General features: G+C 36.6%; 1 protein-coding gene across 2 annotated transcripts in view; it reads left to right on the top strand.

Moving 5' to 3' along the window:
• Nucleotides 1-16,460, top strand: part of RCOR1 (REST corepressor 1) — a 123,865-nt gene extending 107,405 nt beyond the window's left edge. The window contains exons 9-12 of one of the 2 annotated variants that reach the window (XM_078150399.1): nucleotides 3,690-3,767; nucleotides 3,987-4,044; nucleotides 6,328-6,603; nucleotides 12,286-16,460. In XM_078150399.1, the coding sequence (XP_078006525.1) occupies nucleotides 3,690-3,767; nucleotides 3,987-4,044; nucleotides 6,328-6,603; nucleotides 12,286-12,302 (429 nt within the window). In that variant the 3' untranslated portion in view covers nucleotides 12,303-16,460. The remainder of the gene's footprint in view (nucleotides 1-3,689; nucleotides 3,768-3,986; nucleotides 4,045-6,327; nucleotides 6,604-12,285) is intronic. The other variant, XM_020971167.2, reaches the window with a different exon arrangement.
• The last annotated feature ends 275 nt before the right edge of the window (nucleotides 16,461-16,735 follow it).

Below are 16,735 nucleotides of genomic sequence, written 5' to 3'. Positions count from 1 at the left end.
TACTCTACAGGAAAATAAGGGGGGAAGGAGACAAGAGAGCAGGGGGATGATAGAGAGGAGGGCAGATTGGGAAAGGGGGTAATCAGAAGCATAGGAGGGACAGGGTCAAAAGAAAGAATAGAATAAATAGGGGGGCAGGATGGGATTAAGGGAAATAGAGTTAGTTTTTCACAACATGTCTGCTATGGAAGTGTTTTGCATAACTGCACATATATAATCTATATTGAGTTGCTTGCCTTTTCAATGAGGGTGGGTGGGGAAGGGAGGAAGGGAGAAAATTTGGAACCCAAAGTTTTAAAAACACACGTTTAAAAAAAATGTTTTCACATGCAACTGGGAAGGAAATAAGAAATACAGAAATGGGGTACAGAAGTCTATCCTGCCTTACAGGAAAATAGAAGGGGAAGGGAATAAGAGAAGCTGGGGGAGAGATAGAAGAGAGGGCAGACTAGGGGGAGGGGTATTCAGAATGCATGCCTCCTTGGGGTGGGGGGGAGGGGCGAGATGGGGTGAAAATTTGGAACTCAAAATCTTGTGGAAGTAAATGTTGAAAACGAAAATAAATTTATATTGAAAAAAAGATTTTTTTCTTTCCTGTTTACCTTTTTTATGCTTCTCTTAAGTCTTATATTTGAAAGTCACATTTTCTGTTCACCTCTGGTCTTGAATGCTTGAAAGTCCTCTATTTCATACATTTTTTTGTCCTGAAGAATTATACTCAGTTTTGCTGGATGGGTTATTGTAATCCTAGCTCCTTTGCCTCTGGAATATCATATTCCAAGCCCTCAGATCCTTTTATGTAGAATCTGATAAAACTTGCAATTATCCTGACTGTGGCTCCATGATACTTGAATTGTTTCTTTCTGGCGGTTTGCAATATTTTCTCCTTGACCTGGGTGGAATTTGGCTATTATATTCCTGGGAGTTTTCAGTTTGGGATCTCTTTCAGGGGGTGATTGGTGGATACTTTTAATTTCTATTTTACCTTTTGGTTCTAGAATATCAGGACAGTTTTCTTTAATAATTTCTTGAAAGATGATGTCTAGCTCTTTTTTTTTTGATCATGGCTTTCAGCTAATCCAATAATTTTAAAATTATCTCTCCTGTATCTATTAAGGAATTATTTTCTTCAGTGAGGTTGCTTGACTTCTCAATGAGTGAGGTGGGGAAGAAAACAGAGAGTTTGAACTCAAAAGTTTTATCCAGATTGAACCCTTATTTGTGACAAAGAAAAAAATTCAGCAAAAACATGCAGTTCAGATACCTTGTCTGGCAATCTATGCAATATTCTGTCCGTTACAGACACTCAACTTTCCTACTGTGAAAATGGAGAATATCTCGTTTCTAGAACTCATCTTTCAGTTACTCAGAGCTGAACTTCTTTTAGTGATTTTCGTTTACATTCTAGCTATGTATTATTTTCTTGGTTCTGCTTCTTTCATTATGCATCTTCCTGTACAAATCTTCCCAGGTTTGTGTCCTTTCTTACTGTATCATACTATGCCAATACTTTCTCATACCATAATTTGTTGTTGTTTGGTCATCTTCAATTATGTCCAACTCTTTTGTGACCCCATTTGGGGTTTTCTTGGCAAAGATGTTGGAGTGGTTTGCCATTTCTTTCTCCAGTTCATTTTGTAGAAGAGGAAACTGAGGTAAACAGGATTAAATGACTTGCCTAGGGTCACACAGCTAGTAAGTCTCTCCTCTCCTCCCACCGGATTTGAACTTGAGAAGATGAGTCTTCCTTGACTCCATTCCCAGCGCTCTATCCACTGCCTTTGCTCTCTCTTTGACTTGCTTTGGGTTATGTGCTTAGTGGAATTGTTGGGTGAAAGGCTATGAACAACATAATTTTCTTCTGTAACTCCAAATTTAAATCTTGTACAGCTGGACTGCTTCAAAACACAGCTAACTGTCTGTCAGTCAGTGTTTGGCTCTTTCTTTGTAAGTATCTTACATAGAACAAGTTTTAGCAATGAAAGTGATCTCAATAATGGCCATTTAGTCCAATACAAACCTGAGAAGGGATCTACTCAGTAGCATCTTTGCTTGAAGGCTTTCAAAGAATGGGACTCCGCTACCCTTTTTTTACTTAATATATTTGATTAAGTTTTTAATTCCAAATTCTATTCTTCCCTCTTTCTCCCCTTCCCCTTCCCCGAGATGGTAAGCAATCACATATAGGTTATACATGTGCAATCATGTAAAACATTTCTGTATTAGTCATTTTTTACAAGAAGACTCAAAAGAAAAAGAATGAAAGAAAGTGAAAACTAGCATGCTTCAGTGTATATTCAAACAATGATCAGTTCTTTGTCTGGAGGTGGATAATGTACATCATTAGTCCTTTTGGGTTGTCTTGGATCGTTTTATTGCTGAGAATAGCTAAGTCATTCACAGTTCTTCATCTAACAATACTGCTGTTACTGTGCACAGTGTTTTCTTGCTTCTGTTTACTTCACTTTGTATCAGTTCATGTAAGTCTTTCCAGATTTTTTCTGAAATCATCCTGCCTATCATTTCTTATAGCACACAATGATTTCACTACCTTTTAGCAAGACCATTTTATCTTTGGATTGTTCTGATTATTAGGAAGATTTTCCTTAAATCAGGCTGAAATTTGCCTCTCTCCAACTACTAACCATTACTCTGAATTTTGTGCTCCTCCAAGTAGAAAAAGCCTAATCTTTTTTTAGAATGAGAACCCTTCAAAAACTTGAAGTATAGCTGTCATACTACTAATCAGTTAAGATCTTTTTGAGTATTGACTATTTTTTCATTGTCGGCTATACAATCCAATTTCGTGTCATCTGCAAATTTCATAAATTTTACCTATATCTTCACATACGCAAATTGATAAAAATGTTAGAACTAGGTGCAGATACCTGAGTTTTCCCACTGCAGATTGAATTATATTTTGTTTTGCTTCTTGTTTAATTTCTCCTTTTGGTCATGGCCATTTTCTTTGAACTATGCAAAATCAGTAATATTAGTGGCATAATTCCATGGGTATACTGACATATATTTTTGCTTATATTTGGTACCGAAGCTTTACCTCTCGTTTTTCTGACCTGTGCCATTTTACCTTTGGCAGCCTGTTGGCCCTCTCCTTCCAGGGTCTCATCAAGTTAGTGCCAGACGTAGTGCAGAAACCTGAGCAGTTTTAGCCCTATTGCCAGTCAAGCAGTAGCCTTATTGAAACTTGAGCAATGCACCAGCCCCAGCCTACCCAGCAGCAAGGACTACAGACATGTGTAGTGACACCAGGCCATTAGTCTACTTGCACGGTTTGTGAAAGGTAGTCCTTGTTAGTTTTTTGTTTTTATTTTTTTTTTATAATGCTATTAGAGTCCCACATAGTTATTGAGACAAAATAAATTTGAGAGATTTGCTAATGTGAACATAATTTTAAGCATCTTTTTTACTAGCCCTTTATTAAAAAAAAAAATGTATATGGGAAAGAGCACCCAAACTTAGGAATATTGGATTCAAATCTTGGCAATGTAAATGAATAGTTGTATTATCTTGATCAAGTCATTTAATCCTGCTAAGCCTCTGTTTATAGCTACTTGTATTTTCTAATTTGTAGGAATATGAGGCAGCACTAAGTAAATGTTCAAGTGTTCTACAAATGTGAGCTGCTTTTTTTTTTGTTCATTTAAAAAAAGAGTTTTTTCTACTTCCAGATTCAGAATATTAAACAGACAAACAGTGCTCTCAAAGAAAAACTTGATGGTGGAATAGAACAATATAGACTTCCAGAGGTAAAACTGTTCATACTGTATCTTTTTTCTCAATAACCTTATCATATTTGCTATTTAGTCTATTTATTCCTGGTCATCAGTTTGGGGGAGGGAGGGAGGATAAGTATAACATGCCAATATTTTAGGATGTTGAATTGAATAGGAAAATGAAAACAGTTCATCTCTCGTAGAGTTCCAAGTGTAAATGGGCTAATAATGACTTATTCTGATGACATTTAGGTTATTCAGAAGTTTAATGCACGTTGGACCACAGAAGAACAGCTTCTTGCTGTACAAGGTAAGAAAGGAGTTATGTTTTTTCTTTTTGCTTTGCAATGCATAAAAGTTGACTTACTAACATTAGTCTGACTGGATAGGTATTAGAACTACTAATTTACTTGTGGATCTTTGGACCAGTGACAAAATCCAAAAAGAAAATAGATCTGACATCGTGACTGATTCTGGAGCTTTTGAATTGAGATTAAATTTGGGATTTGTGTATATTGAGTACCTACCTACCTGTCTTCAGCTTAAATTCATAGAAATTTGTCTCTTTCCAGAAGATACTCCAACCCTGACAGACCTCTCCAGCATAGGGTGTGCTTTTCATGTGTCCTTCCAGCAGACACGTGTCTCCTTTCCCCCTCACCCCAATATACCACCAGGCTGATAACATTGCTTAATCATAGCTATAGGACTGGAACGGATCTTAGAGACCATCTAGGCAACTACTTTGGTTTACAAATGAGGAAACTTATGCCCAAAGCAGTTATTTTGCTTCCTTTATTTTCTTTGATGCCACCTTATAACCCTCCTGCCACCAATGTTTGCTGTCCTTTCCTTTGAAGTTTCACTGTGTCTCTCTATACTAGACATTTTTTTTTTATTACTATATCCTGGACACTGTCTTTTCTTGAGAATTTTAGTGTCTGAGTCTAATCTAGCCCTTGCTTAAAATTTGAGTTTCAGTATATGTTTAATGCCTCTCAAATACCCTGGCCTCCCAGTTCATCAATCTCCTTAACTACCATCATTCCATTTCAGTTACCCACAGAGTTAGTGATACTTTCTCTAATATTAACTTCTTGTCTTTCGATCACCCCCCCCTTAAATTTTTTCTTCATATTTAACTGTGACTTCAGTCTCCTTATTCTTACTTGTTTTCTCAGTCTATCACTCATGCTTCTGGCCTAAAGTTTCTCCATTCAGTCTTTATTCCTTGTCCTTTTGCCATTAATGTTTTGCCTTAATATCAACTCTATTATGCTTCTTATATTTATTCTTCCAAATTACTTCCTCTCTTCTTAAGCCTCTGTATATCACCCTTTCCCTTTGGCTTAGGACTTAGCTTCCTACTTTATTAAGAAAATTGTGGCCCTTCTATTGAGGGAAAGGTCACCCTTTTTCTTGCTAAAGCCAACCACACTACTTCTGCCTAAGATTCCTTCTGGGAATGTCTCTCTTTCTCCCCTCCCCTGATCCTGGCCCTGGCATCCCCTTCTTGGCCCTTTAATTGCCAGACTCCTGGGAAAAGTCTACTTACTGTCTCCACTTAGTTACGAATTTTTTCGTTTCTCAGGGTTTTATAACCTTGTTTTTAACAATCCCTCTTCTCCTCTGAAATTGTTTCTTTGAAAGTTACTAGTATTAATTATCTGCTAAATCCAATGGTCTGTTCTTAGTAGCTTTTCTTTGCAACTTTTGGCACTATTAACTGCTGCAAACCCCTTCTCCCTCCTGTTCCTCCCTCTAGTTTTGATATAAGCCTTCCTCCTTTGGTTTCATTGACACCACACTTTTCTGGTTTTGCCCTTGCTTTTCTGACCAGATCTGTCTCATTATCCAGAGGCTATCTCCTAAGCATAGACATAGCCTAAATCTTTGTCCTTGATTTATTTTTTTCATTATATACTTTGTTTTGATGGTTTCATTAGTCCCTCTGGGATTAAGTATCTATATACATGTATATGACTCCTCATTCTACTTTGTTTTTATTTCAAATGTGCATATTTTCTATTTCACAACTCCCATCCCTTAGCAATTTTAGTAAGCTTCTTGAGGGCATAAACTATTTTGATTTTTTTTTCTTATGTCCAGTGCCTAGCAATACTCCTCATATATTGTGAGTGATTAACAAATATTTGCCAAATTTAAGCCGTCTTGTGGTGGTCTTTCAGTTATCTTATGAACAACTAGATATTATGAAAGCCATTCTCCTGGTTGATTTAAGTCCACACTGTGCTCTAATTTATAAATCTGGCACTCTCTGTTTTGTGTAACCAGCATAGAGTACTTGATAGGCCCACTACCTTTCAAGTTTTCATCTATCTAATGAAACTTTAACACCAAAGGAATTTGTGCTTTCATCAGTGTGGGCACTCATTCCATTGAATCAAATCATAATTCTTCTATATCTTTAGATTTATTCTTGGCTGACAGGTAGTCCAGCTCCGTCTAGCCTTTTTCCTCCACTCTTGGTAAGGGTTTTTTCTTAGTATCATACATTCTCCTTTGGGGGTGGGTGGGATACAGAGTATTATTTTTCTTTGGCACTAAATAAAATGACTTTTTAATTCTTTAGCAATCAGGAAATATGGCCGAGATTTCCAGGCGATCTCAGATGTCATTGGAAACAAATCAGTGGTACAAGTGAAAAACTTTTTTGTAAATTACCGACGCCGCTTCAACATAGATGAAGTCTTACAGGAATGGGAGGCAGAACATGGCAAAGAAGAAACCAATGGAACCAGTACCCAGAAACCTATAAAGTCCCCAGATAATCCCATTAAAATACCTGAAGAAGAGGAGGAGGTAAATCTAGAGCCCAAAATCTGGCTCTTTGGCAACAAATGTTCAAGTCAGTTTCTAATGTTTTTGTGATTTTGACAGTAGAAATATTTTTATCCTTCAGTTACAATGAAACTAACAGCATCTTGCATTTTTATAGTACTTTAAGAGTTGCAAGGGCTTTCCTCGTTACCATGTGAATTGGGTATATTAGTCATTTGATAACTTGTACATACTGTAGAAAAGAGTATTTCTACTTTATATATCCTTCAATCAATTTTTGATCACCTTTGTGTGAATAATGTACAATGTAGATTCTATGGCAGTTTTTGATCATCTTTCAGCTTTTCCAGTTAGTATGGGTCACACATTTCTATCAGGCTTGTAGTTCCTGTTATGTAGAAAGCACTTTTATTCTAGTTCTATGGTTTATTGATTATAGTTGATTTCCTCACAGCAGCTGGGGGTGGGAGTAAGAGATTCCTCCCCTGGACCCAGAGTGAAGTAACAGTGACCTTGCAATGACCTCTGTGGTCCTTCTACACCCAGCCCTGAAGACAAAACAGAACTAGATGTGTAGATGGCAGCAAAAGTTATTTTACAGAAGAGGAAATCACAGCTCAGAGAGATTAAATTATTCATCATGTTATTATGAGCAGTATTAAGTCATTGTCATCCACTCATTAGAGTGGTCTCCCTGTTCATTAGCAACAAATATTTACCCTCTCTATGTTTCTGGAAAATGGTATATGTGAGACAAAACATAAAACTCAAATTGTTCCTCTCTAATCTTCCTATACCTGTTAGTTGTTGTCATTATGACCTTCAACCCTTCCTTTCATATCAACACTGTTTTGATCTCACTTCTCTCCCTGATACCTTGAGACAGTGAGGTAGTACAGTGGATAGAGCACTGGGCAGAGGTTCCCAAAAGGGGCAATACCACATCCTGGGAGGAGTGCTGGAATGATGGGGGAGAGGGGCACAGTAGTAACCTCAGGTGCAATCTGGGGGCATTGCATAAAAATAAGGGGGCTGTGGAAGCATAAAGAAAGATAAGAAGAAAATTTTGAAAAACCTTTCATACATGTTTCATCTGTTGTGTAACAGGTTAAAGTAGTAGTGATTACATTATTTTCCAAATAAACATACAAAATGCAAGTTATAACCAATCAGTGGTCAAGTCCACTGACAGGTCTTAACAAGGAAGTGTTGTCAGGAGAGCGTGTCCCACATTGTTGGGATATGCTTGTAATGACTTGTTTATGATACTATATGGTTACATGATGCAATATTACATCATCAAAATTCAGTGCAGAAAAAAATGCATAAATTTACAATAAATTATTAAATTTAAGATGCATCATTTTTAAAAATTTTGATATTTTTTAAATGATGCAAACTTTAAAAAAGACAAAACGTTAAAGAGTTTAACCATTAAAGAAAGTAGATATCCAGGGGACACTGAGTAATTTTTTTAAGAGGGGGGGTGGTAGGTCAAATAAGTTTGGGAACTTCTGGCTTAGAGTCTGGAAGACCTGAGTTCAAATATGACCTCAGACACTTAATGGCTGTGTGACCCTGGCAAATTACCTAACCTGTGGCTGCCTCAATTTCCTCAACTGTAAAATGGGGGTCATAATAGCAACTAACTCACAGGGTTGTTGAGTCAAATAAGAGAATATTTATAAAGTGCTTACTTAGCATAATGCCTGGCAAGCAGTAGGAGCTTAATAAATGTTTATTAACCTCTTTTCTTTGGTGGTCGTCAGGATCCAATGAAATAATGTATGTAAAGCCTACTTAGTAAACTTTGAAGTGTTCTATAAACTGTAACAATAATAGCATTTATGTTAAGACTTCAGTTCCTTAAAGGATTGAAAAGAGTTCCTTCCTTGTGATTTATATCTCAACCTTAAATATAAAAGAGGACACTTCCCTTAGGGGGGGTCTTAGCCCTAGTCACTTTAGTGAGTGGGAAGCAATGATTTTATCTAGACCAGAGTGTGTTGATTATCACCATTAACTTATTTCCCTGGGAAAGGCCATAGTTTGTTTTTTTTTCCCCATCACCTGATGACTTTCATTATCAGGGTCTCATGGATAAGGATGAAGTATGTTGTTAACAAGGATGTTGGGAATAGGAAAAAGTGAAAACCTTAAAGTATTACACAATTTTATGTAAATTTGCAGTACACAAATTCGATTTTATGTAAAAATTCTGAAAGAAGGCTGTACTCCAAAAAAACACGTATGTTAACTTTACTGTGCAGTAATGTGTTCTCTCTCTGTTCTTGCCCCTCTGCTTGGTGCTCTATGGCCTTCTACTTTTTTCCTTCCACCAAAAAAAAAAAAAAGCCCTCCAAGTGAAAGGAGAAGAAGAGAAGCAGAGGAACTATCAGCACCAGATCAGGGGCTTGGCTTGAGGTCTCTGGCTCTGAGAGAGGAGAGCTTTGTCCTGCTGTGCCCATCCACGTGTCCAACCCCCTTTTGTATCCATCTTTTGTCCCTTTGTGCTCTGATAACATATGTCTGTTCCCAGCCCCTGTGTCTTGAACCATGTGGCAGCCCTCCCCCTGCCAACCCCATAGTGCAGCCTCCTACCAGCAAATTCACATTACATAAAAATTGCTTTATGTAGAGGTATGTGGAACTTTTATAAAATGAGAATTGTCTTAGCAGCTTACATTTATATACTGCTTTTATAATTATGAATTTTTTATAATCATTTCATATTGGTTTTCCTCACAGTTCCTGTAGAGGTAGGGAAGGTAAGCATGGCTATAAAATGAATATAGTTTGAGAGTAAAACCTACATATATGTTAAGAAAATGCATCCGACCACTTAATGGACAGATACTAGCTTTATTTTATAGAAGGAGAAACCAAAGTTCAAAGGTTAAGTGACTTGTCTAAGCTTATACAAATAATGATTGACAGGATCAGTGCTCTTTAAACTTAGGTTTTCTTACTCCCAATTTAGTGTTCTTTCTACCACAAAGGAAGTATGATATATAACAGAATGAGTCCTGAACATGGGTGTCTTAAGATCAGCTCTAAGCCAATACTTTTAATATCAGTTTCCTCAAATAGAAATCATACTTATATAATCTGTCTTAAAGGATCAATGTCGATTGTTATTGGCTATGATAATATGTTAATACCTTTGAAATAATCTAGTCCAATTATGGCTTTTTACAGATAAGAAAAGTTTAAGTTGGTTCAACTCGTGCAACTACTTAGTGGTAAAACTAGAATTAGAACCCAGGTTACTTATTGTCCACTCTAGTATAGTCTTATTATATCATATTTCTTCTTTCCACTCCCAGTACTACCTTGTTCCAAATGACTAGTTTCACCTCCACTCCACAGGTAGGTAGGGAGCCAGGGAGTTGTAGTTTTAACCTGTCTTATCTTTCATTGGCTTGTCTTTTCCAAACATCAAATGATTCCAAATAATTTATTTGAATTTATGTAGTGGAGTAGAGTACTAGCTTTGGACTAGCAGGGCTAATTTGTGGCTGTGTAAATTTGTCCAGATTGTAGAAATTATGTCTTTTAGGCCTTAATTTCTTCACCTGTGGACAATAATCCCTGTATGCCCTGCTTCAAGAATTATTGTGGTGATCAAATAATCTAACTGAAAGCAAAATACTAAACAAATACAAAATGATGGTATTATTTCAACAAGTTAGGTTTATTTAGCAAACTTGTTTTTCCCCATTGTTCACTAACTTGTACTTAGTTAAAAATGTTCCTATAGATAGTAGGATGATAGTATTGAACATTTGATCTCATCTTCCTAAGTTCATATGGGAGATTACTTGGTATTTGATGCTGGTAATGTCTTTTCCTTTTCTTAAAAAAAAAAAAAGAAGGTTGATAAATTTGGTGTTGTTAGAGAAGATAAACCCAGATTCCCAAGACAACCTACAAAATATAGTGTGCCCCCCTCCCTTCCCCCAGCAACAGTTTTGCTTCTATGGTTTGTTGGGGAATATTTTTTAATATTAATAATTTTTTTTATCAATGTTTGTTTTATTTTTGGCCATTTGTTGAAGATAATGTTGTCTTCATTTATCTGGTTGCAGTAATTATGCATTTTATTTGATTTTTAATCTTTTTAATACATTACTTATTAATTAAGTTATTATATTATTATTATATAATAATATATAATGATTATGTATTATATATAATATATAATGTATAAATATATAATTATATATTATATATAATAGTAAAATATTATTATTAAATAAATTTAAAAATATTTATTAATACAATACTTACATTACTAAAAAATGAAGATGGATTTCCTCTTCTATCCCCATTATACTAATAATTCCCCTCAGTTTTTCTGCTTTTGCATTAATTTACATAAAGAAATTACTCAGTCCCTTAGTAGACTGAGGGTCGTATGTTCTGATGCCATTTGGGGCCTTTCCAGGGTCAGGGCTAAAGAAAGAGATTTGAGGCTTTCAGATTTCCACCTGCTGGAAGAAAGCTGCTTCAGAAGGAAAGGGAAAGACAAAGAATTTAACCTTATGGCTGCCCTTTGCCTTTGGCAGACGTAGATAACACAATTCATTGCTTTGGGTCGGACATGCTAGGGCTGTCAATAGTAGAGTAGCATAGGAGGAGGGAAAAGTCTATCATACAGTCTGTTTTTAGAATTGTCCAAGCAATGAACAATGGGTCAGTCCCAGTTTTAATTTAAAAGCCATTTTCCTTCAGAGTTCAGAAGGAACTGATTGATCCCTGGGTCTCTAGCCTAATACAGAAGAGGTGGTGAGGTAAAGGTTTTAAATGCCCTGAAATCCAAGTGTTTGGCTCCTTGTTGAGCTCCTAATCATATACCACCATACCTTTTCCATAGTTAAGGAGCAGAAACAATAGTGTCACTTAGGAGGGGGCTCTTAGAAACTACCTAGTCCAAATCTCTCATTTGTAGCAGCAAAGGTTCAATATGGTAGAAGAAGGCACTTGATTTAGACTTAGCACCTGTGTTCATATCTTGGCTTTGCTTTTTGATGTCTGTATGAACTTGGGCAAGTCACTTTCCCACTCTGCCTCAGTTTTCTTATTTGTAAATTTAAGACGTTAGACTGAGTGGGTCATCTCTGAGGTCTAGTGCAGCTACATGAAGCCCTAAGGGGCTTGACAATTGGAAGCAGAAGCAAGATAAGTACCAAGATCTCTAATTCTCTGTCCATTGTTTTTCCCTTTTAATATTTACAGGAAATAAAAGAAAATTTAGGATGATTTGTAATTTGAGGCAAAGGAGGTTTGTGAAAATGAGTAACTTTTTCATGTAGTCAGCTTAGAATCACTTGACTTAACTAGAAAAAGTTTGTGATGTTTTAAATAAGTTGTCAATAATTTGAAGCAGATCAGAATTAATAGGCCAGTGGTTTACTTTGAAATATCTTTCCCATGTTATTCAGGTGTTACTAATTGTATAACCCATGAACAAGTTGCTAAATCTCGTTTAGCCTCAGTTTCCTCATCATTAAGGTAGCACCTACCTCACAGAGTTGTTATAATAAAATCAAGTAAATGTATGTAAGACCTTTTTGTAAGCCTTAAAAGTGGAGTTGTATGTATCGGCTGTCATTATTAGTTGTATTGCTATTATCGAAGATTGTACAGTGAGCAGGGAACCTTGGTTTCCTGACTGCTGTGCCGCTTCTCTTCCATTGATGCCCAATTAGTTGTTTTGTCTAATACTTGATTTTCTCCTCCTCTACAGGCCACTTCTGTTCTTGACGTCAGATATGCATCCGCTTCGTGAAAGACTTGAGTAGCTTAGAATAATTTGCATTAACTACTGTTAATCCAAGATATCAGGTATTACCGAACCTCAGACAGCCATCTGCATCATACCTATGTGGACAAGCAGCTATTACCAAAAAAGGCAAACACTTCCAGTCCTGTGCTGCAACTGCCTTAATTCTTTGCTCATTCCTCTGCACTGCCTCCACTTCCCAGTTTGCTTTTCATTTCATCGGTACCTGCCTGAATGCTGGGGGGAAATTGCCACATCCCACATAGCTTGTGGGTTTGTTTTTGAACTGTCTCCATAAGTACTCCCAACAGCCTCAAAGTAATCGGCAGGGAGTGGAAGGGGGAGAAGAGTCAGCTCAGAAGGTCTAACTCTGTATTGCCTGTAATCTTTGCTTTGTGCATATTGTAATTATAATAGTGACATTCTTAGCTTTCCAGGAAGAGCCTCCTATTCATTTTTGAGTTGACTGACCACCCAGACATCATGCTTCCTCTGAAAACATAGTCTGTGTTTGTAAACTGCATCGTGACTTTTTAGTGCTCAGCGTTCCAATGCCATTCATGGTTTCCTTAACTTAGGTCCTAATGATGGTTTATAATTATTAGATCATAATGGTTTAATGGCAGGTGTCTCTTTTAAGCCAACTCCTAATAATCTGTCTTGGTGGAAAACTCACTAGTAGTGAACAGACCAGCCTGGGTTACTGTAGTTTCAAGGTTTGGTTGAGTACAGTGCCACCACACTCATCATTTTGCATTGTAACTCTGGTCAGGCACACCTTCCCTTACACTCTACTCCCTGCCTTTCTCAGTACCCCGTAGAGATTGAATCCAAACAACTTTATCTGGTGCTTATCCATTTGGAATTGGTGCCTTTCACATTTGGCATCCATCCATATCATCATTATGCTTCAATGTCATCTTCTTTCCTTAAAGCTTGCTGCTTGCCAAAGATGATTGTATTTGTATGAGGGGTGGCAAGCATGAGTGTGCTTGCCATCGATCCTGACAGGAGCACAGGTTTAGAATTTCTCCTTATTTATGAGTGGTCGAATGGCTGGTGACTACTTTATGAAAGCTCACTGCACTTCCCTTTCTTCTTTCTACAACTTGCCTCTCAGTCACAACCTGCTTTGTGTACCTATGCGTGAACATATGATAACAAAAATACAAATGGGTCAAAGGGTAGAGTGTAGAAATGGTTGGTCAGCTTTTTGATCTAACAAGACTCTAATAAGAAGAAATATATTCCAAGGTAGTATGATAATGCCTTTTGGTTAGACTACTAAAACATGTCTAACCAAGGCTCTAAGATTTGGAGAATAGATTTTTTTTTTAACTAGGCCTTGTGTATACAAAGGTGGAGGAGGAGCAGACTAGCAAGCCACAGATTCAGATCCATGTTAAATTTAGCCTATGTTTTTCTAGGTATAATTAACTTTTCCCTAGCATCATCAAGTTTGATTTCTAGTTTCTGTTTTCAATACCAAAAGCAAGAAAAATGCTTGCCAGATGCTTTAAGGTACAACATCTTTCTTAAGAACTTAAAATATGCAATCAAAATTGGACGTGTGTTTTAAGTCCCTCTCTGCACCTTGCTTTTTAAGCTAATTGATCCTCTGCTTAGGAAGAGGGTCATCTGGGAACTGTAGATTTTTAGAAATGCTTCTGGAGAAAGAGTACTCAAGTACAGAAGTCAGGAAAAACAGGACATTTTCTTTTCCTTTTTGTACCTACACAAGGTCTGTGTGTTGCTTAATGGAACCTACTGAGGAAATCAGGGGAGGAAGGATGAGAGGAGCAGCACCTGGTTGCTGTTGCATGATGACAGTGGGAGTAGAACAATACTAGAAAAATCACAACAGCCAGCCTGCTGCTGAATTGGGGAATTGGCAGCGATGGTGGAGGGAAGAAGAATCAAGGAATGATTTTGCACATCTTTCCAAAGCAGCAACACATGCTTTCTCTATGCTAATGTCAGGACATCAGCAGCTTTTCCTGTAGGAGCCCTCTTGGCCTTGCCAAAAAACTCATTCCTCCTACCACAAATATTCTGATTAAGAAATAGTCCCTTATGGCAGTGCTTTGGAAGCCAGATGCTATTGTTTGTAATGTAGAATGGCAAACAGGTCAATACCACCATGTCTTTAATCTTTAGTGAATTAGGCTCCAGTCCCATCAAGCTACCATTCATGTTTCCTAGCAGCTGAGTTTTGGCACACTCCCTAAGGGATAATAAATAGCATATAATTTTCACTTGATAGAGGGAAAAAATAAGTGACCCATCTTTGCTTGACTGCTGCCATTGTAGCTATATACATAAGATAGCACTGTATTTTTACCTTTGATTTTCATTACACTGTCTTTGCAATGATGTTTTAAATGTAAGAAATCACTTAGCTTTAAAAGCTAAGCAGTTTGGTCTTATTTATATTAAGACCCCTTTTAATGGATCAAGAATTATATTCATCAAATGGTGGCATTCAGACGTGTGAAAGTCTGCATTGATAACAGCAGAAGATGTAGTGTTCACTTAAATTTTGTTTTCTTAAAAATTATCAATGTGAATGTCATAATTATATAAATTTTTGTGGAAATGGGAATTTATTTCTCCTAATTATAAGTTATTGTGCAAAATATAGTATCATTAAAGCAAATGATAGTTTAACTTTTAGTTTAGAATCCCTCAGAGATATAAAGTGTATTACATATGCATAAGCAAATTACATTTGTTTTATTTAATTTTTCATAGGTGTGTAAAGTACTAGATAAAGTTTTTTCCACTTAACCATTTAAACACCTCGTTACTTGAATATTGTGTTAACTGTTCCTGAAACACAGTGATCAATTTTGTAATATAGCTCTCTTTACCAAGGAAATGACTATGCCTCAGTTGTGCTTAATAGTTGAGCAGTTGTGGACAATTACAGTGTATGCTCTAGTCCACAGGAGCCATAGGTAGTATATATAACGCAACCACTGTGTTGTGTCTTGATAAGTTCATACCAATAAAGAAACTGATTTCCTGATAGTTATTTGTAAAAGTTTTCAACCCAGAGGATCCCTTAATGGTCACATAAGCCTCTAATCTACAGAAGGTCATTGGGTTTTAAAACTCTAACCATGGTGTTCAAACTAGTTTTTAAAATGTCCTTTAAAAAGTTCTCTTATCTATACCACTTAAGTATATTCATCGTCACTTTAAATTTAAACTGTGCCCTTTATTCGTCTTTCTAAATATCTGATATACTGTTGGTATAATTGCACACCAAATATGAGCCAAACAGTGCATTACAGCTCACTGGGCCACTGCTAGGTGAGCCCAGGGCAGCCATGGGCCCTACATACGGCGCCAACCAGAAATAAAGAGCCTCTCACTTTCCCCTGTTTTAAAGGTTATTGACGAGTGACCTAGGACTCAAGCTTTTAAAACAAAATTAATCCCTTGAGGTAGTTTTTAGCTAGTGTGATGATGCTGATGATCTCTGACGCAGGGGCCTAATTGCCTACCATCTTTCAGCCACTCCCTGGATTTGTGGAGCTTGTTCTGTTGATCGTGAAGCACAATTGCAGTGGCAGTTCAGAAGAAGGAAGGTCAGTATAGTCTATGCATGTTGTATAATAATGAGTGTTTACAGTCCTAGTCTCTGAAGATAAAAATTCATACTGGATTGTATAGTGTTATTCCATTATGTAGATTTTATCAATTTTGTTAAGTGCTTTGAGACAGCTTAAAAAGTTTTTCAAGATTTTAAAAGATGTATGAGGTTAAGTTTGCAAATATAATGGCAATGCTGTATAGCTTTTGAAGTGATAAATTACACGTTGGAATTTTAAAGTATGTTGTAATAATGCTGTTGTAAGTAATATTTTAACGTCTCTTGGGCCTGTTTTTTATTATTCAGCACATTTGTTGTGGTGAATGTTCATAGCATTATAAACCTGCTAAGCCATTGAAAAGTAAAAGGTAACTTCTGTTTTTCTGATTATCATTTTATTGTAAATGAAATTATAGTGGAGACTGAAAAATTCATTTGTGAAATTCTGCATAATTCAGTTTTTTCTATGATTTGCAATGTTTGCTGATATCAAATAAAACCTTTTCAAGCCATGGATGTAATAAAACATGGAGTAAAACCACCTCTCCCTCCCAGTGAAATGTTCTAAACGGTTCCTTTCTGTTTCTGTATTTGGTCTTGGTATTGTCAAGGATGTAGTTTATCTAAAAACATCATCCCTGGAAATGAGCTGGTCCTACCCTCTTGTCTTCATTCTTGATCCCTTCCTGAGATAAAGAAATCAGATTTGTTTGGGTTCTACCTGTATGTGCATTTGATCAGGAAGAAAATCTCTCTTTATCCAGCAGTTAGGTCCATAACCCTCTTTTCAAACTAAAACCACTTACTTCTTACATT

The sequence above is a fragment of the Phascolarctos cinereus genome, unplaced genomic scaffold (genome assembly GCF_003287225.1).
Source record: "Phascolarctos cinereus isolate Bilbo 61053 unplaced genomic scaffold, phaCin_HiC Scaffold_2;HRSCAF=192, whole genome shotgun sequence".
Classification (NCBI taxonomy): domain Eukaryota; kingdom Metazoa; phylum Chordata; class Mammalia; order Diprotodontia; family Phascolarctidae; genus Phascolarctos; species Phascolarctos cinereus.
Note: the sequence above shows the minus strand (reverse complement) of the source record. Positions and strands in the feature narration are given on the sequence as shown.